The sequence below is a fragment of the Amblyraja radiata genome, chromosome 39, assembly GCF_010909765.2.
Source record: "Amblyraja radiata isolate CabotCenter1 chromosome 39, sAmbRad1.1.pri, whole genome shotgun sequence".
Lineage (NCBI taxonomy): Eukaryota > Metazoa > Chordata > Chondrichthyes > Rajiformes > Rajidae > Amblyraja > Amblyraja radiata.
Genome location: NC_045994.1, coordinates 15,659,617 through 15,685,301, shown reverse-complemented (window position 1 = coordinate 15,685,301; position 25,685 = coordinate 15,659,617). Strand labels below are relative to the sequence as shown.

General features: G+C 45.6%; 1 protein-coding gene across 1 annotated transcript in view; it reads right to left on the bottom strand.

Annotated features, from left to right (window-relative positions):
• xpo7 (exportin 7) overlaps window positions 1–25,685 on the bottom strand; it is a 67,618-nt gene that overhangs the window by 24,227 nt on the left and 17,706 nt on the right. Inside the window, exons 2-14 of the mRNA XM_033013979.1 lie at window positions 24,246–24,392; window positions 23,388–23,481; window positions 20,647–20,813; window positions 19,400–19,465; window positions 15,922–16,026; window positions 14,910–15,075; window positions 11,987–12,060; window positions 9,610–9,729; window positions 8,054–8,200; window positions 7,212–7,384; window positions 6,838–7,031; window positions 1,931–2,036; window positions 715–850 (exon numbers count right to left, since the gene is read on the bottom strand). Of these exons, the coding sequence (XP_032869870.1) occupies window positions 715–850; window positions 1,931–2,036; window positions 6,838–7,031; window positions 7,212–7,384; window positions 8,054–8,200; window positions 9,610–9,729; window positions 11,987–12,060; window positions 14,910–15,075; window positions 15,922–16,026; window positions 19,400–19,465; window positions 20,647–20,813; window positions 23,388–23,481; window positions 24,246–24,392 (1,695 nt within the window). The remainder of the gene's footprint in view (window positions 1–714; window positions 851–1,930; window positions 2,037–6,837; window positions 7,032–7,211; window positions 7,385–8,053; window positions 8,201–9,609; window positions 9,730–11,986; window positions 12,061–14,909; window positions 15,076–15,921; window positions 16,027–19,399; window positions 19,466–20,646; window positions 20,814–23,387; window positions 23,482–24,245; window positions 24,393–25,685) is intronic.

Below are 25,685 nucleotides of genomic sequence, written 5' to 3'. Positions count from 1 at the left end.
ACTACCTGAAATTGGAGGTCAACGTTCATACCGCTGGGGTGTAAATGTTACCGGTGCAGGTGGTTGACACGATTGAGAATCTAAATCTCATAATTTCAAAGCAAGTTCTACTGTGTGACGTGACAGTCAGTAACTGCACACACTTGAATCCAGCCAGACCATTGCTAATCTTAACCTACAACATATAACTGGGCTCAACAGTCTGCCAGACCTCTGGCTGCTCAGGGATCCTTCACAAGCATCACAATTGGACTGTACTTTCTTCTTATTATTAACATATCCATAACCAGGGGCCACTGTTTAAGAATAAGGGGTAAGCCGTTTAGAACGGAGGCGAGGAAACACTTTTTCCTCACAGAGAGTTGCGAGTCTGTGGAATTCTCTGCTCAGAGGGCAGTGGAGGCCGGTTCTCTGGATACTTTCAAGAGAGAGCTAGATAGGGCTCTTAAAAATAGCGGAGTCGGGGGATAGAGAGAGCGAGAGAGAGAGACACACACACACACATACAGATACACACATGTACACACACACACGTACACACACAGATACACACGCACACAGATACACACACACAGATACACACACACACAGATACACACACACACACAGATACACACACACACACAGACGTACACATGCACACACAGATACACATGCACACACAGATACACATACACACACGCACACACACAATATAACTTTACCCACTTTTACCTTGGATGATTTTTGAACCTGATCTCCGATATAGATTTTGCGAAACTGCTCGAAGAAGCTGAGCATGGCCAGTTCCAGCTTCTCATTGCCAGCCTGTGCCAGTCGGGAATCAGTCAAGTTCATCAGTTGCAAAACTCTGCAAAGGAACCATAAACCACAGTCAGGTGTCTCCAGTGCACTCTGCCAGCAAGCCCTCCGACCTAGCTCCAGATATGGGACGCAGAAATACATTCATTGATAAAGAATATCTTAATGCCTTCTGCAAACTCTTAAACACACAAACGGTTTAATGCTGGTGCAATGGTTCAGGTAATGGTCGACAACCCAGGGTAGAGGAACAACTGAGACAGGTTGAAACAAGCTGCTGCAGAAGTGGAATTTAAAAGAGAACCAGTGGACTGTCAAGGAGGTGCAAGTAACTGCAGATGCAAAGAAAGTCACAAACTGCTAGAGTAACTCAGCATGTCAGGCAGCATCTCTGGAGGACATGGAATTGTAACGTTTCAGGTTGGGATCCCTGGATCAGCCTGAAGACGACCCCACCCAAAACATCACCTATCCACGTTCTCCAGTGTGGCAGCCTGATCTGCTGTACTACTCCAGCTGTTGTGTCTTCTTCTAGTGGATTAATTAAATTAATTATATATATGATTACATCTGCACAACCTCCCGAATGTGTGGGAAGGTGCTGCAGATACTGGTTTACACTGAAGATTGCACAAAATGCTGGAGTAACCGAGTGGTACATGCAACATCCCTGGATCCCAAACGTCACCCATTCCTTCCATTCAGGGATGCCGCCTGTCCCGCTGAGTTGCTCCAGTGTTTTGTGTCTCTCTTTGGTGTAAACCAGCATCTGCAGTTCCTTGTATAAGAAAGAACTGCAGATGCTGGTTTAAATCGAAGGTAGACAGAAAAAGCTGGAGTAACTCAGCGGGACAGGCAGCATCTCTGGAGAGAGGAATGGGTGACGTTTCATTCTGAATCAGTCTGAAGAAAGGTTTCGACCCGAAACGTCACCCATTCCTTCTATTCAGAGATGCTGCCTGTACCACTCAGTTACTCCAGCATTTTGTGTCTATCTCCAGAATAATGCATCGGCTGAGTGCACTTTCTTCCCCACAATGAGAATCTCCTCCTGAGGCCTCACTGGAGCTTGACACTGTGGGCGTAATGTCCACGCCTTGCATGCAGGATTCGGCAACTAAGGACTCACCGGCATACGAGCTCCCCATCCATTGAATCCTGCTCGTCCGTGCTAGCAAAGGAAACTCGGCCCCCAATCACTGCCCCAATGATGTAAACCAGCCACGTCAGTCGACCTGGGAGAAGATCAATCAGCCCATCAATAATTTAACTCACAGGGTGGGGATCATCTACGCACTATTCATTCACAAATGTGCAATAGCTGGGAAAGAATATTGCATATACGATCACCGGCAGATTAATAGTATCAGCAGTTGCTTGGTGTTTGTAGATGACATGTACATGTGCCTTTAACATAGTGACCTCACCACTACTAACCACTCCCCATATCAGAAGTATAAATGCAACCTCCCCACCCATTGATCTCTCTCTAGCTCCTGTGACAGACCACGTACAGCTAGGGCAGCAACGTTTGTGTATTACCAATAAATAGTAGTAAAGACACTGTGTTCGGAACAAATCTTTACATGGTGTCAGAAGTGGGATTCGAACCCACGCCTCCAATCGTGCCTCTGCGCCTCCTGTTTGTCGGGTTTTATTTACTTTTGACCCAGTTCCCTATCCCTTGTTCTATCTCTCGTGCCATGGCTACCTCGTGCCGCAAGCCCGATGTGCTTGTCTTCGACTCGGACATTGCCCACCGGTGGGGTGTCTTTAGACGCGATTTCCAGCACTACGTGACGATCGCCCACCCTGCTGCCACTGCTGAAATGCGGGCTTCTCTGCTCCTCAACCTGGCTGGTCCCGATGCCCTGGAACGATCCGAGTCGTTTGTATATGGTGCAGGTGAAGATGCACGAGACCCGGTATGTCTTCTGGCTAAGTTTACCGCGATGTGCGACATCCCGCACTACCCAATGCGAACAGTGGAGGACGTCGCTGCACAGGTCGGTCCGGCCACTGTCTTTTCAGTCCTCGATGCCAAGAGCTCTTTCTGGCAGATACCGTTGGACGAGCGATCATCCTACCTGACTACCTTCAGCACGACCTCCACCTCCGTCAAGTCCTGGACCGGGCCCGTGATATCAACCTCAAGCTCAACCCCAAGAAGTGCCGTTTCCGCGTCCCGGAAGTCACTTACGTGGGCCACGTTTTTACTGCCTCGGGGCTGAAGCCTGACCCGCAAAAAACGGCTGCTGTCTCCGGGATGTCCTCACCCACCGACGTGCCCAGCCTGCAGCGTTTCCTGGGCATGGTCAATTACCTGGGGAAGTTCATCCCCGACCTCAGCGAGCTGAGTGCGCCATTGAGGGAGCTAGTCAAGAAGGACACTGCCTGGGCCTGGTTCCCGCATCACCAACAAGCTTTTGATGTCCTGAAGTCTAGGCTAGTCAGTACTCCCACTCTCAAATTCTTCGATCTGCAGCGTCCCATCGTTCTCACCTGCGACGCTTCCAAATTCGGTCTTGGTGCCGCCTGCCTGCAGCTCCACGATGACCTGCAGCTGCCCGTTTCCTATGCCTCCCGCACCATGACCCCGGCCGAGCAGCGCTACGCTCAGATTGAGAAGGAACTGCTTGCCGTGGTATTTGCTTGCTCCAAGTTCAAGGACTACATTCTGGGCAACAACTTCACGATCGAGGCCGACCACCAGCCGTTGGTCACCATCCTAAACAAGCCAATCCACGCTGCCTCTTCCCGGCTGCAGCGCATGATGCTGCAGCTCCAGCGCTTCACTTTCAAAATTGTGTATCGTAAGGGCAAGGACATGTTCGTGGCCGACACGCTGTCCCGCGCGCCGCTATCGTCCACTGATCGCCACCCCTACGAGTCGTCTGACCTGATGGTGCTTAACGTTAACATTGTGCCTTCACAGCAGATGCAGTCCCTGGTCAAGCACACTGCCATGGATCCTGCCCTGCAGCAGCTTGCCGACGTCATCCGGCAGGGCTGGCCAGACCGACGTTCATCCTTGCTGGCCGGTGCCGAGCCCTACTTCCTGGTCCGTGACGAGCTCGTGCTGCACGACGGCGTGGTGGTGAAAGGACACAAGGTGGTGGTGCCTGCTGCGCTGCGGGACCACTATTTTCAGTCCGCCCACCGCGGTCATCCTGGGGCCGAGGCCACTCTGTCCCACGCCCAGAGTCAGTTCTACTGGCCCGGCATGGCCCAAGACATCCGAGAGAGGGTCTCCGCCTGCGCTACCTGCAATAGCCTCGCTCCCCATCAGCAACGCCAGCCGCTTCTGCAACAGCCTGCCCCTGAACTGCCCTGGATGGCTGTCGCCACTTACATTTTCGAGTGGCGTGGCAAGCACTTCCTGGTCCTGTTGACTCTTATTCCAGCTGGTTCGAGGTCGACCAGCTGCACTCCCTCTCCTCTTCGGCCGTCATCGGGAAGCTGCGCCGCCACTTCGCCACTTTCGGCTCCCCGGCGAGCCTCCAATCTGACAACGGCAGCCAGTTCACCAGTGCCGAGTTCCGGGGTTTCGCTGCCAGCTGGAACTTCCGACACTACACCAGCAGCCCAGAGTACCCGCAGAGCAACGGCCTGGCGGAGCGCGCTGTCCGCAGTGCTAAGGACTTGCTGGAGCATTGCAGGATGTCCGAATCCGACTTTTACCTGGCCCTCCTCAATCTTCGTAACATCTCCCGCGACCCTGCCTTGGGCTCGCCAGCACAGCGGCTGATGTCTCGCACTACGAGACCTCCACTCCCTGTGACCCAGCAGTCCCTCGTGCCCTCTGCCCTCCAGCCTGCTGCTGTCCAGGAGCGCATTGCCCTAAAGCACGCAGTGCAAAAGCGCTCCCACGACCAGTCCTGCCGTCCCCTCCCGCGTCAGTTCCCCGGCCAAGTCGTCCGGATGCAGTCCCCCTCCGGTCACTCCAAGCTTGCCACCGTCGTCGGTGATGCTGGTTCGCCGCGGTCCTACCTGGTCGACCACGACGGTACCATCTACCGCCGGTCCCGCCAACATCTGCGGCTTGTCAACGAGCCCCCACCACCGCCTGCCGGCCCTTTCTCCCCTCCGTTGTCCGCCACGCTACCTGCCGCCCCACGCATGCCTCGGTCCCTGCCATCTCAGCTCTTCCAGCCCCACTCTCCACCAGCCAGCCCTCGCTCGCCTGCCCGTCCACCCGCTGCTGCGCCTGCATCCCCTCCTCTGGCTCCGCCGGCTCTTTCTCCTCCGGGTTCCCCGGTTCCGTCACCCACTCCCGCTCCGGCCCCTGCTCTTCCTGCAGAGGGGGGAGATGGCGAGCTGCGTACCCGGTCCGGCCGACTGGTTAAGCCGCCTGTCCGCTATGGTGAATTTGCTTTGCTGTTTGCTCCTCTGTTTGTTTAACTGTTTGCTTACCTGCTCATAGCGTATGAGACGTGGTCACCCCGTCACTACTGTATTGCTTTGTTTCCAAGGGGAAGGATGTAGATGACATGTACATGTGCCTTTAACATAGTGACCTCACCACTACTAACCACTCCCCATATCAGAAGTATAAATGCAACCTCCCCACCCATTGATCTCTCTCTAGCTCCTGTGACAGACCACGTACAGCTAGGGCAGCAATGTTTGTGTATTACCAATAAATAGTAGTAAAGACAACAGTGTGTTCGGAACACCTCTTTACAGTGTTGTCCAGTAACAGAATAGGAATGCAGGTTTTGTGACACTTTGCGAAATGGCCATGGAATTGAGAACTTCTATGGAAATACACTTCACACAAGCACTGATAGCCTTAGCCCGTAACCACACTGGTGGTGACACTGAGAAACAAGGTGCAATGTGTTGATGTAACCGCTCACAATATTAAATGGAGAAATAAGGAATTACAGACGAAATGTGAGGAAGGAACTGCAGATGCTGGTTTACACCGAAGATAGGCACAAAATGCTGGAGTAACTCAGGACAGGCAGCATCTCTGGATAGAAGCTTACAATCCAGCAGGGTCCACTGGGTTGTAAGCTTGTATCCGGAGATGCTGCCTGTCCCGGTGAGTTGCTCCAGCATTTTGTGTCTATCAAGGAATTACAGGTGTGTAAGAAAGAACTGCAGATGCTGGTTTAAATCGAAGGTAGACACAAAATGCTGGAGTAACTCAGCGGGCGAGGCAGCACCTTGGGAGAGAAGAAATGGGCGACGTTTTGGTCTGAAGAAGGGTCTCGATCCGAAATATCGCCCATTCCTTCTCTCCAGAGATGCTGCCTCACCCGCTGAGTTACTCCAGCATTTTGTGTCTACCAAGGAATTACAGATGTTGGTATTATAAAACACACACAAAGTGCTGGAGTAACTCAGTGGACTGGGCAGAATCCCTGGAGAACATGCTAATCCAGCAGTTTGCATGTTTTTTTCACAATGTTAGGAGAAAACATTATCAGAAAAAAAGGTCAGGTTTGTGCATGTGCAACAGCCCAAAGATTGATAATAACAGAACATTTGAGGAAGGACATCTTTGTGATTGAGGCAGTGCAGCGTAGGTTCACAAGATTGATCCCTGGGATGGCGGGACTGTCATATGAGGAAAGATTGAAAAGTTTATGCTTGTATTCACTGGAGTTTAGAAGGATGAGGGGTTATCTTATAGAAACATATAAAATTATAAAAGGACTGGACAAGCTGGATGCAGGAAAAATGTTCCCAATGTTGGGCGAGTCCAGAACCAGGGGCCACAGTCTTAGAATAAAGGGGAGGCCATTTAAGACCGAGGTGAGAAAAAACTTTTTCACCCAGAGAGTTGTGAATTTATGGAATTCCCTGCCACAGAGGGCAGTGGAGGCCAAATCACTGGATGGATTTATGAGAGTTAGATAGAGCTCTAGGGGCTAGTGGAATCAAGGGATATGGGGAGAAGGCAGGCACGGGTTATTGATTGGGGACGATCAGCCATGATCACAATGAATGGTGGTGCTGGCTCGAAGGCTCCTCCTACACCTATTTTCTATGATGTCTATACACATGAGAAGTTGCACCTTTCCTTACCTTCCTGTACCGCGATATCTATGGCACTAGCGTTTGCGCTCTGTAATAGCTCCTGGTACGTCTGAGCGGACTGATCGAAAAGCTGCACCAGCAGCGCACAGGTCTTCTCGTATTCACAGCGGCCGATGGTGGAGAGCTGGTCCAGCTGCTGCTGAACCAGTCCAGTGTCGTCCAGCGGGTCTTCCAGCCCGTCCCTGTGGAGACAAACACGCCCGTCACCTCACACTGGGGCAGCCACCGCCTCAATAACACCTGCCCCCTCCCAGCATACACTCCCTAAACTACCTCGACTATAAACACCATGTACGCATTTCTCACTTCATAGTTATAGGTTGCTAGGGTCAGTGTAGCTCAGTAACAGTCCATCACAGTACCTCAGAATGATGTGAATGGATTCTAGTCTGGAGGTGATGTAGGCTTTGGTGACCTCAGGCGTATACGTCTCCAACATGTGTGGCTCTGTGGCTTTGACGTATGGTACTGAGGCAGCCAGGCGTTGCCACAAGCTCAGCAGGTAGTGCACACTGTTAGGGGCAAACTCCCAATGCTATAGAAAAAAAAACAGGAGGAAATCACAAGAAAACATTAATCTAGAATGACCAGAGTGGGAAATTCTTGGCCACCAATGCATCTTTCTGGCACTCTTTATCTGTGTCAACCTCACATAAGAATCAGGTCTGACTGTGCACTCGTTTAGGGAATAGGTTAATCAAATACAATGTAGATTCGATCTCAACTAAACATGAGAAAATTATAAATCTTATTTAATTTCCAAAAGTTTTGATTAGCACCTCACTATATGTCTTTAACTCAATTCCCACCAACTTAATGCTGCATCTTTGAATGCAAGGTCAACTGTGGAAGGGAACTGGCTTTAACAAATAACGTACGTACCAATCAAACTCATACTGCTGTTAACACCCTGAGGATATTGCCAACCCAAGTCATGTTACTGCCAGCATAGACTCAGAAACATGTGTTGGTTTACAGACTTTGGATACTGGCAGGTCATATAATGTTCCCAGCTCAAATGTTGTGCACGACAAAGCAGCATAGCATCCCAAACTAATGCCAAATGCTGGCATGCACCTCTCCTGAAGGTATTAACAACCACATGTAACTCATTCACCCAACATACATCCACTGACGATTATCTATTCTATTAAAAAAAATGCATTTTCATAAACATCTCCAGAAAGGTAGCTGGTTGTCGTACCTGAAGGCTAGTTACAGTGAAATTGGCTACTAGGCGGATGACTTCAGGGTAGTTTTCCACTTTCACCAGCTCTCCCAGTTGGTAATTACTCTTCAGTCGCGCCAATAACCTGCAGAACTCATGGTAATTGTTCGGGTCGGACAAGCTCTGCAAAAGGAGTTGCTGTTTCACACATATATACTAGCCATAAGAATCAGGATTAGAATACTGTTTATTGTCATTTGAACCTAATTTCAAACAAAATTTATACCAAGACCATCAAGCAGTAAAGATAATCCTTACATGTATCACCATTTATAGCACCCGAGGTGGACACAAAGTGCTGGAGTAACTCAGGCAGCATCTCTGGAGAACACGGAAAGGTGAAGTTTCGGGTTGGGATCTTTCTTCAGACTGATTGTGGAGGAGAAAGCAAGAAGAGAGGAGGAGGGGCAGTACAAAGTGTGGCAGGTAATAGATTGATACAAGTGAAGGGGGTTTTTGATGGAAAGATGGTTGGACAAAAGCCACAGATGAAAAGAGAGAAAAGGGATTGAAGAGGTGAATTGTGAAGCGAGAGGAAGGAATATACATGTTGGGGGGGGGGGGGGGGGAAGAAATAGGTGTGAGTCTAGGTGGGGCATTGGGGAGAGAAGGGGGGAGTGGGCAGAGGAAAATAAATGGTGGGGGGGGTTGGTGAGGGAAGAAGGCGGGGAGATTTGTCATTACCTATAATTGGAGAATTCAATGTTCATATCGTTGAGCTGTCGGCTACCCAAGCAGAGTGTGAGGTGAGGCGCTGTTCTTTGTGTGTGACCTCACCCCAGCAATGGAGGAGGCCCAGGACAGAAAGGTCAATGTGGGAATGGGGAGAGGATTTAAAATAGTTGGCGACTGGGAGATCTAGCAGGCCATAGCAGACCGAGTGTAAGTGTTCGGCAAAACCGGTCAATGTACAATTTTGCAGGCCAAGGGCCAAGTATTGTGGAGTCACGACGTATTTGTGAAATAAATACAGAAAATGCCCAACATAAAACGCGTTTCTGCCGCTTAGTATTTTTATATCAAATTTTCAAAAAATAATATTTTTCCAGTATTACTTATTCTTAATTTGGACAGGGATGTGATACTGAACCCATTAATCTGCCAGGAGTAAAATTAATTGTGAACCACACTTGAGGGACACACATGAGCCACCTCTACTCCCAGCTACGTTCATCTACGATTGCCTCTGCCTCCAAGATGTAAACACAGATTTGTTTCTTCCCTTCCATTTCAACAACTCAGTGAGTGTAGAGTTTGTTTCTGGAGCTTTCTCCGTGCTTTATAGTTCACAACGGCACTCCTAATTACTCTCCTTCCTTCCTGAAGTACTAACACCATCCTTGCCCTTAAGTGAGAGAAATGGAATGCACTATCTGCGGGGAAACTGTGCCTTGCAGTCAGAAACCAGGGCCCATGAACACAGTTCAGAATTACAAACAGACTTCTAGGATTGCACACACTTAGAAGAAAATTCACTTTGATGTTTTTATTCCACCATCTGTATAAGAAATTATCAGCCAACCGTTCCTCACCTGTGGATTTTCTAAAACTCTCTTCACGCCATCCACGAGGTGAGAGAGGAATTTTGCACGTTCTGCATTGTTAAATAGTGACCTCCGGACTGAAGCGATCTGTACTAAACAAGATAAGACCTGCAAGAAAAGAGAGTCACTGTCAGACAGCACAGCTTGATATCAGTACTTTAACTCAAAGTGTCGTGGGCACCTGAGATTCCCCATGCTCGAGGGAATGTTCAGTGTGTGTGTGTGTGTGTGTGTGTGTGTGTGTGTGTGTGTGTGTGTGTGTGTGTGTATTGTATGTGTGTGTGTATGTATTGTGCGAGAGAGTGTGACTGTGAGCGGTATTTTCAAGGCTATGGGGCTGATGAGCTGATGCTGCCTTCCTTCATCTACCACGCCTTGGTTTAAAAGCTGCACTCTAGATTTTGGTTTCCAGAGCATTGAGTCCCTTCAGGTAAATTGGTTAACAGCAAAATGAGAATAAAATCTTTCACGATTCCAGGGATGGCGGCACTGCCATATGATGAAAGAATGGGTCGACTGGGCTGGAATTTAGAAGGATGAGAGGATATCTTTAGAAACATATAACATTTTTAAAGGATTGGACAGGCTAGATGCAGGAAAAATTTTCTCGATGTTGGGGGAAGTCCAGAACCAAGGGCCACAGTTTGAGAATAAGGGGGTAAGCCATTTAGGACTGAGATGAGGAAAAAAGTCTTCACCCAGAGAGTTGTGAATCTGTGAAATTATCTGCCACAGAAGGCAGTGGAGGCCGATTCACAGGACGTATTCAAGAGAGAGTTAGATTTAGCTCTTAGGGTTAACGGAATCAAGGGATATAGGGGAAAAGCAGGAACGGGATACTGAGTTTAGATGATCAGCCATGATCGTATTGAATGGCGGTGCTGGCTCGAAGGGCCGAATGGCCTACTCCTGCACCTATTTTTCCATGTTTCTATGTTTTTCTCTATGATTGTCGTGTGGGAATGATGGCAGGAGCAGCAACTTCCTTCAAATATAAACTTACACATTAATCATTCAAATATGGAGCCCTCCAGAAGATTACTATTAATACATATCTTTTACAAGCATATACTGTAGATCCATTCATTTATGGACACTTCACTGCAGGGTACAGATACTTGTAGACACAGCACCTAACAGGTTATTGTTCTTAATGAGCAACAGGATCCCTGTTCTGGTATGTGTGTGTGTGACGGTGAATTTATGTAATATGATAACATTTATTATATTATGAGACTACATTGACTGGAGATGTATGAATGCAATGATGGGGAACCAGCCAACATAAGTCAATGTGAAACGCACTATAATTCACTATAATTAATTAAAATGTTATCACAGCATACTAAAGGGCCTGCCCCACTTACGCGATTTTTCCGGCGACTTGCCGGCACCCGTCATAGTCGCAGCAGGTCGCTGAAAATGTTAAAAATGTTGAAAATCCAGCGGCTACCAGAAAAAGGTACGACTCTTTGGGCGACTACTCACGACCATACAGGCGTTACCCTGCGACACGCATCTCAGGCTATGTCACTCCAGCTTCTCTGGAGGTAACAGATAGGTGATGTTTAGATCTATCCATGTCCTCCAAAGATGCTACCTGTCCTGGTGAGTTACTCCAGTACTTTGAGGTTTTGTTGTTGTAAACCTTACCAGGAGGATGGAGGGGCTGAATGATCAATTCCCATTCTTGTTGGTGCTCCGTCAGTACCCCTCTCTATCTGCCTCCTTGCTATCATCTGAGCTGGCCCATTCTGGTCCTCAGCGATTCAGCAACTAACTCTGCTCTCTTATCTTTCCCTGCTCGTTTACCAGGTTAGTTTCAGTAAAGCTAGTCTTCCCACCGGTGGATAAATCAGAGCCACATTTCTTCCAGTATCCGTGTCTCTAAATTAATGGAAAACCAGACATAAATGGGGCCTTGGTTTGCATTCTAGGGATGCACAACTGGAAAAGTCTTGGAAGACAATGGCTGACACAGAGGTGCAGCGCTAGAGACCCGAGTTCAATCCTGACCATGTTGCTGTCTGTGTGGAGTTTGTACGTTCTACCTGTGACCACATGGGATTTCTCCAGGGGCTCTGGTTTCCTCCCACACGCCAAAGACGTACAGGTTTGTTGGCTTTGGTAAAATTATAAAATTGTCCCTAGTGTGTAGGATAGTATTAGGGCCACAGAGTGATCTCTGGTTGGCATGGTCTGGGTGGGCCTGTTTCCACACTGTATCTCTTAAGTCCAGTCTAAAGTACTCAATCTGTGGTGTGGGGTGCGGGATGGGAGAATCACCACAACGACACAGATAACATTTCTTCTCTCCTGCCCCTCACATGTCCCTGCACCTCCAACAGAGAGAAGCACAACTCACCAGAGGGGACAGTGACGGAGGGATGGAATGGTACAAGTCGAAAAACAACTGCAGGGTTGATGAATCCAGGAAAGCTGTTGAGAGAAAGTGGAGGTTTTAACTCAGCGGCCTTGAAGAAAGAAGGAGAAAATAAAGAACTAAAACATTACAAATTCCATCTGCCTGTCGCTAAATATGCAAGGTATGCATTGCTGCCAAAAAAGACTGGCAAAAAAAGACTGTGACCATTTTATATATGCCCTCATGATTTTATAAACCTGCAGTCTCTCCTTATCACTCTAGCCCTCCAGTTCCGATAACTTCCCTGTGAATCTTTTCCGCCCCTTTCCAGTTTGATATCATCCTTCCTACAGCGATGTAAGCAGAACGGCACACAATATTCCAAATGCAGCCTCTTCAATTTCTTGTACAGTACTATTCATAGTTCTGTGTGAAAGACTGACAACATAGCCATGTAACTCAAATTACCCTGTCAATGGATACACTGCCAGGGAGAAACTGAAATAATACCACGTGCTCATGGGATGAAAGACAAGAACCTGACAGATTTTTAACATAGCTGAGATATTGCATAAGCAAGTGACTGGCAGAATGCGAAACTGTCATCTACGAGGTTGCTGGGTTAAACTTGATAGCCAGATATTCCAGTTTTCATGTTAGTAACTAGTTTTTGCTCTAAACTGACCACATTGTAGTAATTGTAATGATGACACCCTGTGAGAATAGTGCACCTGGGTGACTTTAGACCCATGATCGCCAAGCTCTGGGGTTTTTCTTCCCCTCCACTGTTGGCTTGTTGTGGATCAGCAAGTGGAGACTAAGTAATGTTAGTGAAACACCCCACTTCCCATTTCTCAGATTTTGTCATCTAAAGGGCCTGTCCCACTTATGCGACCGTTACAGGCGACTGCCGGCACCCGTCATAGGTCGCCAAAATTTTCTACATGTTGAAAATTCAGCGGCGACCAGAAAGACGCTACGATTCTTTGGAGACCTCTCACGACCATAGGAGACCTCTCACGACCATAGGAGACCTATCACAACCATACAGCCTATGGTCGTGAGAGGTCTCCAAAGAGTCGTAGCGTCTTTCTGGTTGCCGCTGAATTTTCAACATGTTGAAAATTTCGGCGACCTATGAAGTGTGCCGGCATTCGCCTGTAAAAGTCGCGTAAGTGGGACAGGCCCTTTAGGGTTGTTGGATGACGAGGTCTAGTGGTTATCTACATTTTAATAGATTATTATTAACTCTGCAGCTGGCATTTAAATAGGGTACCAACATGATATAAATTTAATCTTCCTAACATATAAGCAATCAGTGCAAGATTCTGATATTGAAACATTTAGCTCTGAGCAGTACTAACTACAAATACAAAGGTCTCTTCATCTGGGGAATGACTTCTCTCGGGATGATTATATTGTGGCTATATAAATTCCCTGCCACAACTGGTCATTAATGTACCTCAAGTGAGAAAAACAGAAAGCACAATTTTAAAAATCTGCGTCCACATTTGGACATGCGCTCCATCAATTCATCAAAAAAATCAAAACATTATTAAAATCTACTGCATAGATTAAATCACTTCAGAAAAAAATCACACAATGGTTAGTAAACCATAGTAGAAAAAAATATAGCTAATCAAAATCAGAATCTGGACAGTAACTGATTCAAAAGATCTCGACTAATGCACGGAGCGTTAAGGGCCTGTCCCACTTTCACGACCTCTGCCGAGTTTGCCCTTGACTCATACTCGCAGCATGGTCGTCACAAGGTCGTAGGCAAGTCGTAGGTAAGTCGTAGCAGGTCGTGATGCTAGTCGTAGGTACTCGTGGCATCAAGTAGGTCGGGGCGATTTTTCTACATGATGAAAAATGTCCACGATTAAAAAAGGTTGTGAATTAGGTCGTGAAAGTGTGACAGGCCCTTTAGTACCTCTGGGGTACAACAAGAAAACCAATCATAAAAGCAATTTCACTGTGACTCTTTTTTGGCATAATTTCATGAATAGAATGACATTTAAATTATTCATTTGAAAAAATTGAAAATATTATATTAGAAGCGACAGCTGTAATGAAAATAAAGGCTGCAATCAAGAACTTTGAAGCTGAGGATCCTGGCATCCACAACACAGCAAAGACAATGGGTGCATTAAATATAAACAAGAAACACTGGGGGGCTAGAGAGGAAGCTATTCCACCTAATATTTATCCAGTTTCAACACATTAAATATAATTGCGCCCATAAAAAACAAATCTGATGATAACCAGGCATTAGCTAATGGCCAACATGGATCACTCAGGTTTTAATATGAAAGACATGAAAACATTATAAAATTAACTGCTGCAAAAAAAGTGGTGGGCAACTGATAGTATTCATGTGGTAATGGAAGCTAGGAGCTTGGGGGAGGAGGGGAGGGAAGTGGACAAGAAACCTATGACAGTAGTGGGGTGGGCTAGTCTTGGGGCGGGGGTGGGAGGGCTTCTCCACATTAATGAGGGTACGCAGGCCGGAGAGAACCGGTGCATTAGGAGAGCACAGGGAACGAGCACACTTTGGCGGGGAGAATGTGGGGGGTGGGGGAGGGTATGAGCCGGGAGGAGTGATGGCAAGAGCATGGGGCAACCAACCACACAGAGAAACGCGTGTAAGAGTGCAGCGAGCACGCAGGGAGGGGCAGGGAGAAGACACGCTGAAGGAGGAAGAGAGTAACAAGGAGAACTAGATAGTGAGAGTGGGTTAAGGGGAGAGCAGAGCCAAGTATTGCTGCAGAGGGAATGCAAGCTAAAAGTATGTGGTGGAGTCTTCATGGGTTGGTGCAGATTGAGGGCTGAGGGGACAGGGTGGGAGAGAGGACTGTTCTTCCACTTTAAGCATTAACGTGACAAATGATGTTGTGGCACAAACTACTGAATATGACCATACCTGACCTCCAGCTGGTTGGAATCTGGACAGTACAGAGGTCGTCCGACGACTCATCTGTTGACGTGCCAATGAAGTCGAAGTTGAGGCAGCTGTGGGCTAGTTTAAGGAGCTGCATTAGAAGACCGTGTTGGCTTTCATCGTTCAGATTTAAGCTCTTTCCTGATGCCTGCAAGAAAGTGCATGCCATTAGAATAACCCAGACAAACAGCAGGTGCAGGGCCGTGAGTCCTTTCATCGGCAGTGAGAGTGCACGTCCAAAAAAATGCAATGGGATCCCAAGCTGCACAAATGATAAAATCCTGTGACCCTACCTATGATCTACTGACGAATTCTCCTGCTTATAGTGCATACATTCTATCAATTCTAGCTGCAAGCATCCTCAGGGATAGTTCAGCAAGGAGTGCTCACCCGTGGCTGGGACAACATTGCAGATATTGTATAGGGAGGAACTGCAGATGCTGGTTGAAAACTGAAGATAGACACAAAATGCTGGAGTAACACAGCGAGACAGGCAGCATCTCTGAAGAGAAGGAATGGGATTGAGGCCCTTCTTCAGACTCCATTGCATTTTGTGTCTATCTTCGGTTTAAACCAACATCTGCAGTTCCTTCCAACACATTTTGTCTGCTTGCCCTGTCTTTGGGTGGGTCAATCCCATTGCATTAGTTTGTTCCATAGATTCTTGGTACAAACCTTCAAACTCCACCACTGTTCAATTTAAAACCTAAGATTTTGAGATGGGAAATCTCAAATTCTTCGTTTTTTTGCTCCAGATATTGGAATAGTAGGCTGGTGTGTAGACTAAATGAAGGCCCAACCTAACGCACAGAGGCATTACATTGTTTGCCATCTTGTGTGTAGCGATTCACCTTGTGAGACAGGTAACTACACAGTACATCTATTGAACTGCACAATGTCTTTGTTCATGATGCCCAGTTATAAATAAGGCTTGAATTATCTCGGGGTTCCGCCAGTAATGGTTGCAATTGTTGGTAAAATGTAAAACCCTTACCTGCTTTAGTAAATTGCAAGAAAGCGTGAAAATATCAAACAGCGATGCGTCTCGAAATGACGAAGCAATTTTCCTATGTTTGGTCAGTGGATGTGTAGTGTCAGCCTAGAAGAAAGAAATGAATCATCCACGTTCACAACTCAAATGTTACTGCAACAATTCTCAAATCATTAAATGGTGCAACACAGGTTAATAAAGTCAGAGTGCCAACAACATTTGGGGTTAAATTTCAATTAGAATGCAGACTTCTATAGTACCTTGATTAGAATGTGTTTATCAGGACAGATTGGGTGGCAAAATGTAAGTCAAGGGCCTGTTCCACTTGGGCGTCATTTGTGCATCACGCAGATGGCCCGCAAAGATTTTGTACATCCCAAAATCATGGGGCGCCCACTGCCTACGTCACCACTCACCATGAGCGCATCACGACGTGTGCCCATCATGCGTCGTGACGCGTAAATGATGTCTCGTAAATGACGCGCAAATGACGCCCGAGTGGGACGGGCCCTTCAGGGAGATGAAGAGGTTGTTGAAGGATCTGCAGAGTGACCAACAGACCAGGGTGAGACTGCTGGATCACGTGGAGACAAGTACCAATATACACCGAGTGTACTGAACGATTTGATTCTCTACAGAAACATTCTCGGATTATCGTTGAACATCTGAGAAGGAGCTTACTGCCCTTTGCTGGCCACCTGCTGTCCACCAAGCTTCCTATAGAGACACAAAATGCTGTAGTAACTCAGCGGGACAGGCAGCATCTCTGGAGAGAAGGAATGGGAGACATTTCAGGTCGAGGCCCTTTCTTCAGACAGTGTAAACCAGCATCTGCAGTTCCTTCCTACACTAGCTTCCTTTATAACAGCGGGGCGTCACAGTGGATCTGCTGCCTTACAGCGCTTGCAGCACCGGAGACCCGGGTTCGATCCCGGCCTGTAGGGAGTTTGTACGTTCCCCCTGAAATTTCTCCAAGATCTTCGGTTTCCTCCCACACTCCAAAGACGTACAAGTTTGTAGGTTAATTGGCTTGGTATAAGTGTAAATTGTCCCTAGTGTGTGTAGGATAGCGTTAATGTGCGGGGATCGCTGGTTGGTCCGGACTAGGTTGGCTGAAGGGCCTGTTTCCGCACTGTATCTCTAAACTAAACTGTGCTCCACAAATTCTGGCTGTGTGTAGTCCTCAGTTTCCTGTACTCTGCTAATGCCATCTGTGCATGGTGCTGCCAGGGAGGACTCGCCCCCACCCTTAAACTCTATCTTTCCTCTAAGATAGCCTTTAAGAATCACCTCTTGATGACATTTTTGGCTATTTTCCCGTTTTTGTTTCTCTATGTTGTCCAGTTAACTAGTTTGACAGTTTGCAACCATGTATCTCACTTGGGCTCACACCTACCTGTCTCAAGCCAAGTCAGCTTATCAGGGAACTTCCTTGCCTGAGGTAAACTGTTGCCGGCCCAGATTTACCCTGTTTTTTCCCTTCGTTTCCAGTTCCCCCCCCCCACTCTCCCTACTATAACCAGTCTGAAGGAGGGTCTCGACCCGAAATGTCACCTATCCATTTTCTCCAGAGATGCCTGCTGCCTGACCCACTGAGTTACTCCAGCGCTTTTTTGTCTATTATGAACCAGCATCTGCAGTTCCTTTTGATACATTGTACATTGCCACTTTGTAACATTTTGCAAACATAACTTGTTACACATTAAAACAGTGAAGGCTCCTTCCTCAATGTCCTTTCCCAGAGGCACAGATCTCATTCACAACTGTACGAGAGAGTTGACAGGGTAACCATTCGTTGATTACTATCCTCAATAGCACAACCTGAAGGCAAAACAGGTTATCTAAGTCATAATGTTAGATTAATCTAACCAAACTCATTCATCTCCATCTCCTGGATCCAGGATTTAGAACCCCCCTCTGGTGCTGTATCCTTGACTTCCTGACCCATAGACCACAATCAGGGAGGGATAGGTGATAAAACCTCCCCATGATAATTCTCAACACCAGTGCTTCGTAAGGATGCATTTGTTATACTCACACCAGTGCAGGCAAATTCTGCTCTAACTCTATCTATAAAAGTTTACAGATGACACCATTCATTGTGGCAGGCCGATTCTGGAACATCGAGAATGACTGCAGGAAGGAGATAGCGAGCTGAGCAGCAACTGGTCAAGGCAATAACAACCCCTTCAATGTCAGCAGAATGAAGGTGCTGGTCATCGACCAGAAGGCAGTGTGGTGTACAGGTCGACATCGATGGTGCTGATGTGGAGATGGTCAAGAGCATAGATCCGAGGTGTAAATATCACCAGCAATATGTGCTTGTCCAACCACATGGACGCTATGGCCAAGAACACCATTGCAGGCTATTGAACACTACAAACACCAACTCAACTACGCACTATGAACTGTCTTGGTTGCACTATGGACTGAGCTTTTGTTTCGTTTTGCACTAATATTGAGTTTTTAAAAATGTGTTGAACTATTTTTGTTTGCTTTTCAAGTTATCTATCAAGGGCTGGGCTTACAGACCTGTGATGGTGTTGCAAGAATTTTACTGTCATTGTCGGTGCAAATGACAATTAAACAATCTTGCCCGTCTTGAAAGCACATAATGTCTCTACTTCCATAGAAACTAAGGAAATTCACACGTCTCAAATGACTCTTAGCAATTTCTACAGATGTAGCACAGAAAACATCCCATTGGGATGTGACAGGTGGTAGAGCAACTGTTCTGCCCAAGACTGCAGAAAAATGCAGGGTTGAACTCTGCAATTCATCTTTATAATTCTGTTACTGAATAGAATCAAGTTCAAGTGAGTTTATTGTCATGTGTCCCTGATAGGACAATGAAATTCTTGCTCTGCTTCAGCACACATAACATGGTAGGCATTTACTATAAGGAACTAATTCCATCACTCGTGCCATCATTGCCAAATTTCAGCAAAACTTGCTGAAATAATGTGGACGTAGTAAACTATTTGGCGCAAGCCTGATCTATTCCTCCCGCAAGAAAATACAACAAAGTCCTATTGGATACACTGCACACAATGTCTCACTAGAAATCACGTTACCAAATTGCCTTCCTCATCCAAGGTCAACTTATGGCTCAGGTTTGAACAGAGCAAAAACATCAAAAGGCAATGAAGTAAAATGGTGAAAATGAACATAAAAGAGCCCGTATCACCCCACAGGAAGAATGTATGTGTGATCCTGCAACAAACCCACAGTACACCTGAGCCTCAGGGATTAAACAGGTCCAGCCAGCCCAGCAATGGGAAAAGTCTGAACAGTATATCAAGTGAGCTTGGAAAAGTGCTTTCGTGATTGCAAGCAGAAGTGTTACTACTATTTAAATAAAATGATTCTGCCTCAAAAACCTGGTGCAAGTAGAACATAACAAATAACATACAAACAGGATGGGAGAGGGAAATGGAATTTAATGAGACGAGGTGACATTGGAGGTCCCTGTGGCACTCACCTGGTTTATTTCATTCGTTAACTGGGAAAGAATCATGACTCCTATAATACAGTGCTCAACACTGTCCTGTGGAGAAGCACAGAAACAACATTGGTTACTTTCGCCTCCTGGTTTCCCTGAAGCAATAATAAGTGTAATTACCAACAATTTATCCATGACATTTAAGCCTCATTAATCCACCATCTCTGCCTCCTTCAAAAATATACGCTGAGCAGCAGAGGGGAGAATTGTGCTCTGCAGGACATAGGCATGATGCAAAAGATCAGAATGGGTTTCCTGGCCATTTGGACTCAAAAATGGAATCAGTCATCAAGCACAACGACACAGTGATAAACTCAGTCTCACAGCTCCAACGAACCAGGTATTGATCCAACCTGGATCGTTGTCAGTGTGGAGCTACACATGTCTGACAGGTACCTGCAGTGTGGGGATACACATTCTCCTGTAGACTGTACAGGTTTCTTCTGGGTGCTCTAGATCCCTCCGACACCGCAAAGGCATGTTAGTCTGGGGATTAGTTGGATTGGCGAGCAGGTGAATCAGGGCATTTGAGATATAATAGGTCATGGAAAAACAAGTGGGGGTAATGGAGTTTATGGAATTACTCTAAAAACCAGCACAAAGTCACAGGGCCGAATGGGAGTCAGTGAACCTATTCAAATGAATGAGCTTGCAGGATATCTGCAACAAATATTGTAACTGAATCCTCTGGAGATGCACTTGACTTGTAATCTCATCAACTTCAGGAAGTCAATGTGATTGCAAGTCAAGTGCAATTTGACGATGCCAAATCCAGAAGTGATAAATCAGGTGCTTTGTACATCTGTACTCCAGTGTATCTCTAACTTCTATACTGCCATTCTCCTTGGAGCCTTCAAACCAACTACAAGCCTTCAGTGCAATCAGGCACAATGCATTCCTAGAATTTGATTACATGACCAGCAATATAGGCTTCAGAGGCAGTGGAAACAAATAAGACCATAAGTTAGAAGAGCAGAGTTAGGTAAAGTAAGTAAGTTTATTGGCCAAGTATTCACATACAAGGTCATTCCGCCCATCGAGTCCACTCTGCCATTCAAGCATGCCTAATCTATTTTTCCCTCTCAACTCCATTCTCCTACCTTCTCCCTGTAAACTGTCACCAAAAGAAATGATGAAGAGACATTATGACAATAAATTTGGCTACTGCCAATTTACGAAGACAGAGTAGATTCCCAATAATGATGCTTAACTGTGGCAACCCCTACCTGCAAAAATCTTGTGACATCGGCAATGACATTCCTAAAGACATACTCCTCCTTCTGGCAGTCAAACCAGCCCAGTTTGGTGATTCGGGCAAAGAGTTGGATGAGTGCTTGCGTTACAAAGCTTGCTAGTTTTGGTCTGGTCGCCAAGTAATTCAACACATAGTTTCCTAAGGCCAAAAAAAGAAAGTGAAAATAAATTAAATTATGCACCATACATGCAAACTATTGCGGCTTTATCATCCAATTTAATGAAAGACCGGGGAACATAAAAAACTGCAGTGGCTAGAAAGTGAAACAAAAATAGAACATTTTAACTCTTCGCCAGGTCAAGGAACATCCATAGGAACATAACAGAGACAATATTTCAGATTAAAGACCCTTCACCAGAACTGACAAGTGCAAAATGAACATGGTAGAGGGCGGCCATGGAGATGCAGCATTAGAGTTGCTGCCTCACAGTGCCAGGTTCAATCCCGACGACAGGCGCTGTCTATAGGGAGTTTGTACGTTCTCCCCGTGACCACATGGGTTTTCTCCGAGATCTTCAGTTTCCTCCCACACTCCAAAGACGTACAGGTTTGTAGGTTAATTGGCTTGGTGTAAGTGTAAATTGTCCATAGTGTGTGTAGGATAGTGTTAATGTGCAGGGATCGCTGGTCGGTGCGGACTCGGTGGGCCGAAGGGCCTGTTTTTGTGCTGTATCACTAAACTAAACAGAAGCATTTAGAGTATAGACCAAAGTCGTCAAGTAGCAGCTATAAAAGCTGGTAGTTAAAAACAGTAGAGATTAAAAAAGGAAAATAATTAAAACAGAGAGGTACAGCCACAACAGTGGAGGATGGTTATCTGAAATTGTTTATTATGTTCTTCAGGTCGCCACAGGCCCAGATGGAAGATGAGAGGCTGGCTGCTCCGAGATAACTTTAAACAATAACTGGAACAATGTAGGAGGTGCGGGGTAGAGAGGTCAAAGGGAGACAGGAACTAGAGTGACAGGAAACTCAGGGTCGCATGTGTGAAATGAACAGAGGTATCAGGATAAACACTCAGTCAACCTGCGTTAGGTTTGTCCATTATAGAGACTGTATTCTGAATTTCATAAACAATGCATTAAAAAGTGAATTGCTACCAGACAGTCCCTCTGTTCTCTCCACCCTTCCTTCTCTCTCTCCCCAAATTAAAGCACATACTTGTTATCTCAATGTTTTGATAAAGGGTCCTTGGAATGAACCATTGACTGTATTTCCCCCATGATGCTGCCTGCAGCATTTAGTATTGCCGTGGAAGTACAAACTTCAGAGCTTGTCCCAACCTGATGATGTCCCAAATCACCTTACAGTCATTGAAGTACTTTTTTCTCCACTTTATTGTACGTGTACCATTGAAATATGGAAGACAATATCGACGCAATTAAATGCCATGAGCACAATTCTTGGCCAACAATAAAAACAGACACTAAATCTTGAATAGGCATCATAGAGAACTCTACAAAGGGGGTCTCAATTTAATGTATCACCTGAACAATGAGAATACTGATACAGAAGTTTTGCAATGGAACTTCAAACTGGATTATTGCACTGTTTCTGACTTCAAAACTAAACAAAAAATACTGCTGACAAAACCATTGAATAATATCTTATTTGAAGTGAACGGCATTACAATACAGGCTGGTGAACTCCAAACATTTATCAGCACATGGATGATGATATTGTGCTATCACGTAGACATGTTTGATAGGACAACAGAACTGGCATTGCAACATTGCAAGGTGTGGAGTTATCAGGCGTGGCAAGGATAATGTGAAAGGGGTGGCACTGTAAATTGATCAAGGTGCCCATTTTGCCAGAGGGAGGGCATCCTGGAGGGTTCTCAAAGGAGGCCATATAGGTAGAGTTGAGGGACAAGATGGAAGCCATCATGGCACTAGGGTTAAACTGCAGGCCTTATAACAGTCAGCAGGAGAAAGAGCGCAAATATGTGGATAGATCACATAAATACAAGAATAATAGGACATAGTGAGCCGACAGATGGCACAATGGGCTAAGTGTTCGGCTGGCAACCGGAAGGTAGCCGGTTCGAATCCCGCTTGGAGTGCATACTGTCGTTGTGTCCTTGGGCAAGACACTTCACCCACCTTTGCCTGTGTGTGAATGTGTGTGAATGTGTGTGAGTGATTGGTGGTGGTCGGAGGGGCCGTAGGCGCAGATTGGCAGCCACGCTTCCGTCAGTCTGCCCCAGGGCAGCTGTGGCTACAGAAGTAGCTTACCACCACCGAGTGTGACTGAGGAGTGAATGAATAATGCGATGTAAAGCGCCTTGAGTATTAGAAAGGCGCTATATAAATCCCATCCATTATTATTATTATTATTATAGTAATACCGGATTCCAACTTTCACAATTTTAACTGAGAGTCATAGTTGAAAAGCTAGAGAGGTGGAAATTCTTACTTCAGGCCTAACTTGATCATGAGGCGTGAAATGTATAGCCAGCAAGTCCGATGAATCTTGGATGACAAATGATAGAAACATAGAAAATAGGTGCAGGAGTAGGCCATTCGGCCCTTCGAGCCTGCACCGCCATTCAATATGATCATGGCTGATCATCCAACTCAGTATCCTGTACCTGCCTTCTCTCCATACCAGACAGATCCCTTTAGCCACAAGGGCCACATCTGGATATCAAGATTTGGATGAACAAAATAAAAAGCAAATAGAAAAAATGAAGCCACAATTTTTACTTACGTATGTCTGTACGCTGTTCTAAAGGCAAAGGGTTATTTGTTCGCGAGACAAGCTTTGTAAGGCAGGTTGCTGCCAGCAACTGTGAATACGATGACTGGAAAACAACGAGAGGAAGATTTCGGAAATATATATATATTTTTTAAAAGAACCATTTCTTAGAACTTTACATTATTGTCAATGAACCAGCAATGTATGAAATACTGCGGGCTATTTTTGTAAAGGACTCGATAAAAGCTGGAAAACCTTTTCCAGCCCCCCCCCCCACCCCCACCTACAATCAGCCAGAGGAAGGGTCTCGACCCAAAATGTCACCTATCTATGTTCTCCTGAGAAGTTCTCCATATCAATGCCAACCAAGAAAGGTGATAAAACAAAGATTTTTTTTTTTTTTAATGAAGGTTGAGTGAACGATCATTTCACAACAAAATACGTTATTTTGTACTTTTGTACACAATAGACAATAGGTGCAGGAGTAGGCCATTCGGCCTTTTGAGCCAGCACCGCATTCACTGTGATCATGGCTGATCATCCACAATCAGTACCCCGTTTCTGCCTTCTCCCCATATCCCCTGACTCCGCTATCTTTAAGAGCCCTATCTAGCTCTCTCTTGAAAGCATCCAGAGAATTGGCCTTCTAATGCAGAGAATTCCACAGATTCACAACCCTCTGTGTGAAAACGTTTTTCCTCATCTCCATTCTAAATGGTTTACCCCTTATTCTTAAACTGTAGCCCCTGGTTCTGGACTCCCCCAACATCTGGAACTATTTAAACTATCTACAATATACTATTATACTACATACTATTTAAACTATCTACAAACTGCAGGAATATGTAGTCAAGTGTCAATGGTACTTACACTTCCTCTCTCTAGGAGTAGTTGGCATTTACTCAGGCAGTCCGGGCTGTTGGTGAATTCAACCAGGGCCTTCTCCGCCTGTAGTCGCGTAGATGTTTCAGTGGTTTCATACAGCTGTTTACAAAGTATCTCAAGCTGGGCTAAACTCTGCAACAATAAATATGATGGTTACTAAAGGACAATGTAAACTGTAACCAGGATTAGGCTAACGTAAATTAAACGATTTATATGAAGTGTGAAGGATATGAAGTGTCTGAAGAAGGGTCTCGACCCGAAACGTCATCCATTCCTTCTCTCCAGAGATGCTGCCTGTCCCGCTGAGTTATTCAAGGATTTTGTGTCTATCTTCAATATATGAAATGTGCTAGGAATGCTAAGATTTATATGAAATGAATGAATGAATAAGTTTATTGGCCAAGTATATTCACATACAAGGAATTTGCCTTGGTGCTCCGCCCGCAAGTGACAACATGACATACAGTGACAGTTAGGAATGACACATAAAACATTAAACATTAATAATAAAACAGTATTGATTAAACATGTGAATTAAATAAAATACCAGAGCAAAAGGAGGCTACATATTTTTGGTTATTGAGTAGAGCTACTACTCGTGGAAAAAAGCACGAGTATGTGTGGTTGTGGCAGCTTTTTTTTTTTTTAATATTTTATTTTATTAGAAGTAAGTACAGTCATATGGCACCAAAGTGCCTAATATATATTTTCATAATACATTTTATGTACAATTTCTTTTTTTTTTTTGTTACACTGAAAAAAGATTAGAATAAGAAAAAGAAGTTAGATAGTAAAGGATAGAAAGATGTGAAATATATAGTGTGTGAAAAAAGAAAACGAGTAAATGAAGAAAGTTGAGAGAGAGAATAGAGAAAAGAAAATAAAATAAAAAAGAAAGGCAGCTTTGACAGTCCGGAGTTGCCTTCCAGAGGGAAGTGATTCAAAGAGTTTGCGGCTAGGGTGCTGGATTGCTGGACATAAATGTGTTGGATAACATAATCAGAAAAGAGCTTGTATTTTCTGTGCCAGCAGTTATTTGCTCCGCGGATACAAAATAAATTGTGGAAGAGTTGTGGTGTGCATTAATGACTTCCAATTATCTCCACTTTATTTAACCGCAGGTAAGAGCAACACAAAGGCATGAAGGTATCTGAGCCACCTCGTGGTCAGGAATTTGCCTAAATACTGGGAACCGTTACCATTCTTCATCCTTAGAGCTATCGGCTGACAACCGAGACCAAAGACAACTCATGTAGGAAGGAACTACAGACGCTGGTTTACAACGAAGATAGACACAAAATACTGCAGTAACTCGATGGGACAGGCAGCATCTCTGCAAAGAAATTCTAGTTGAGACCCTTCTTCAGACTGTGAGCCAGGGGAGAGAAAAAATACAGATATGTAAGGGCACATAGACCACGTAAG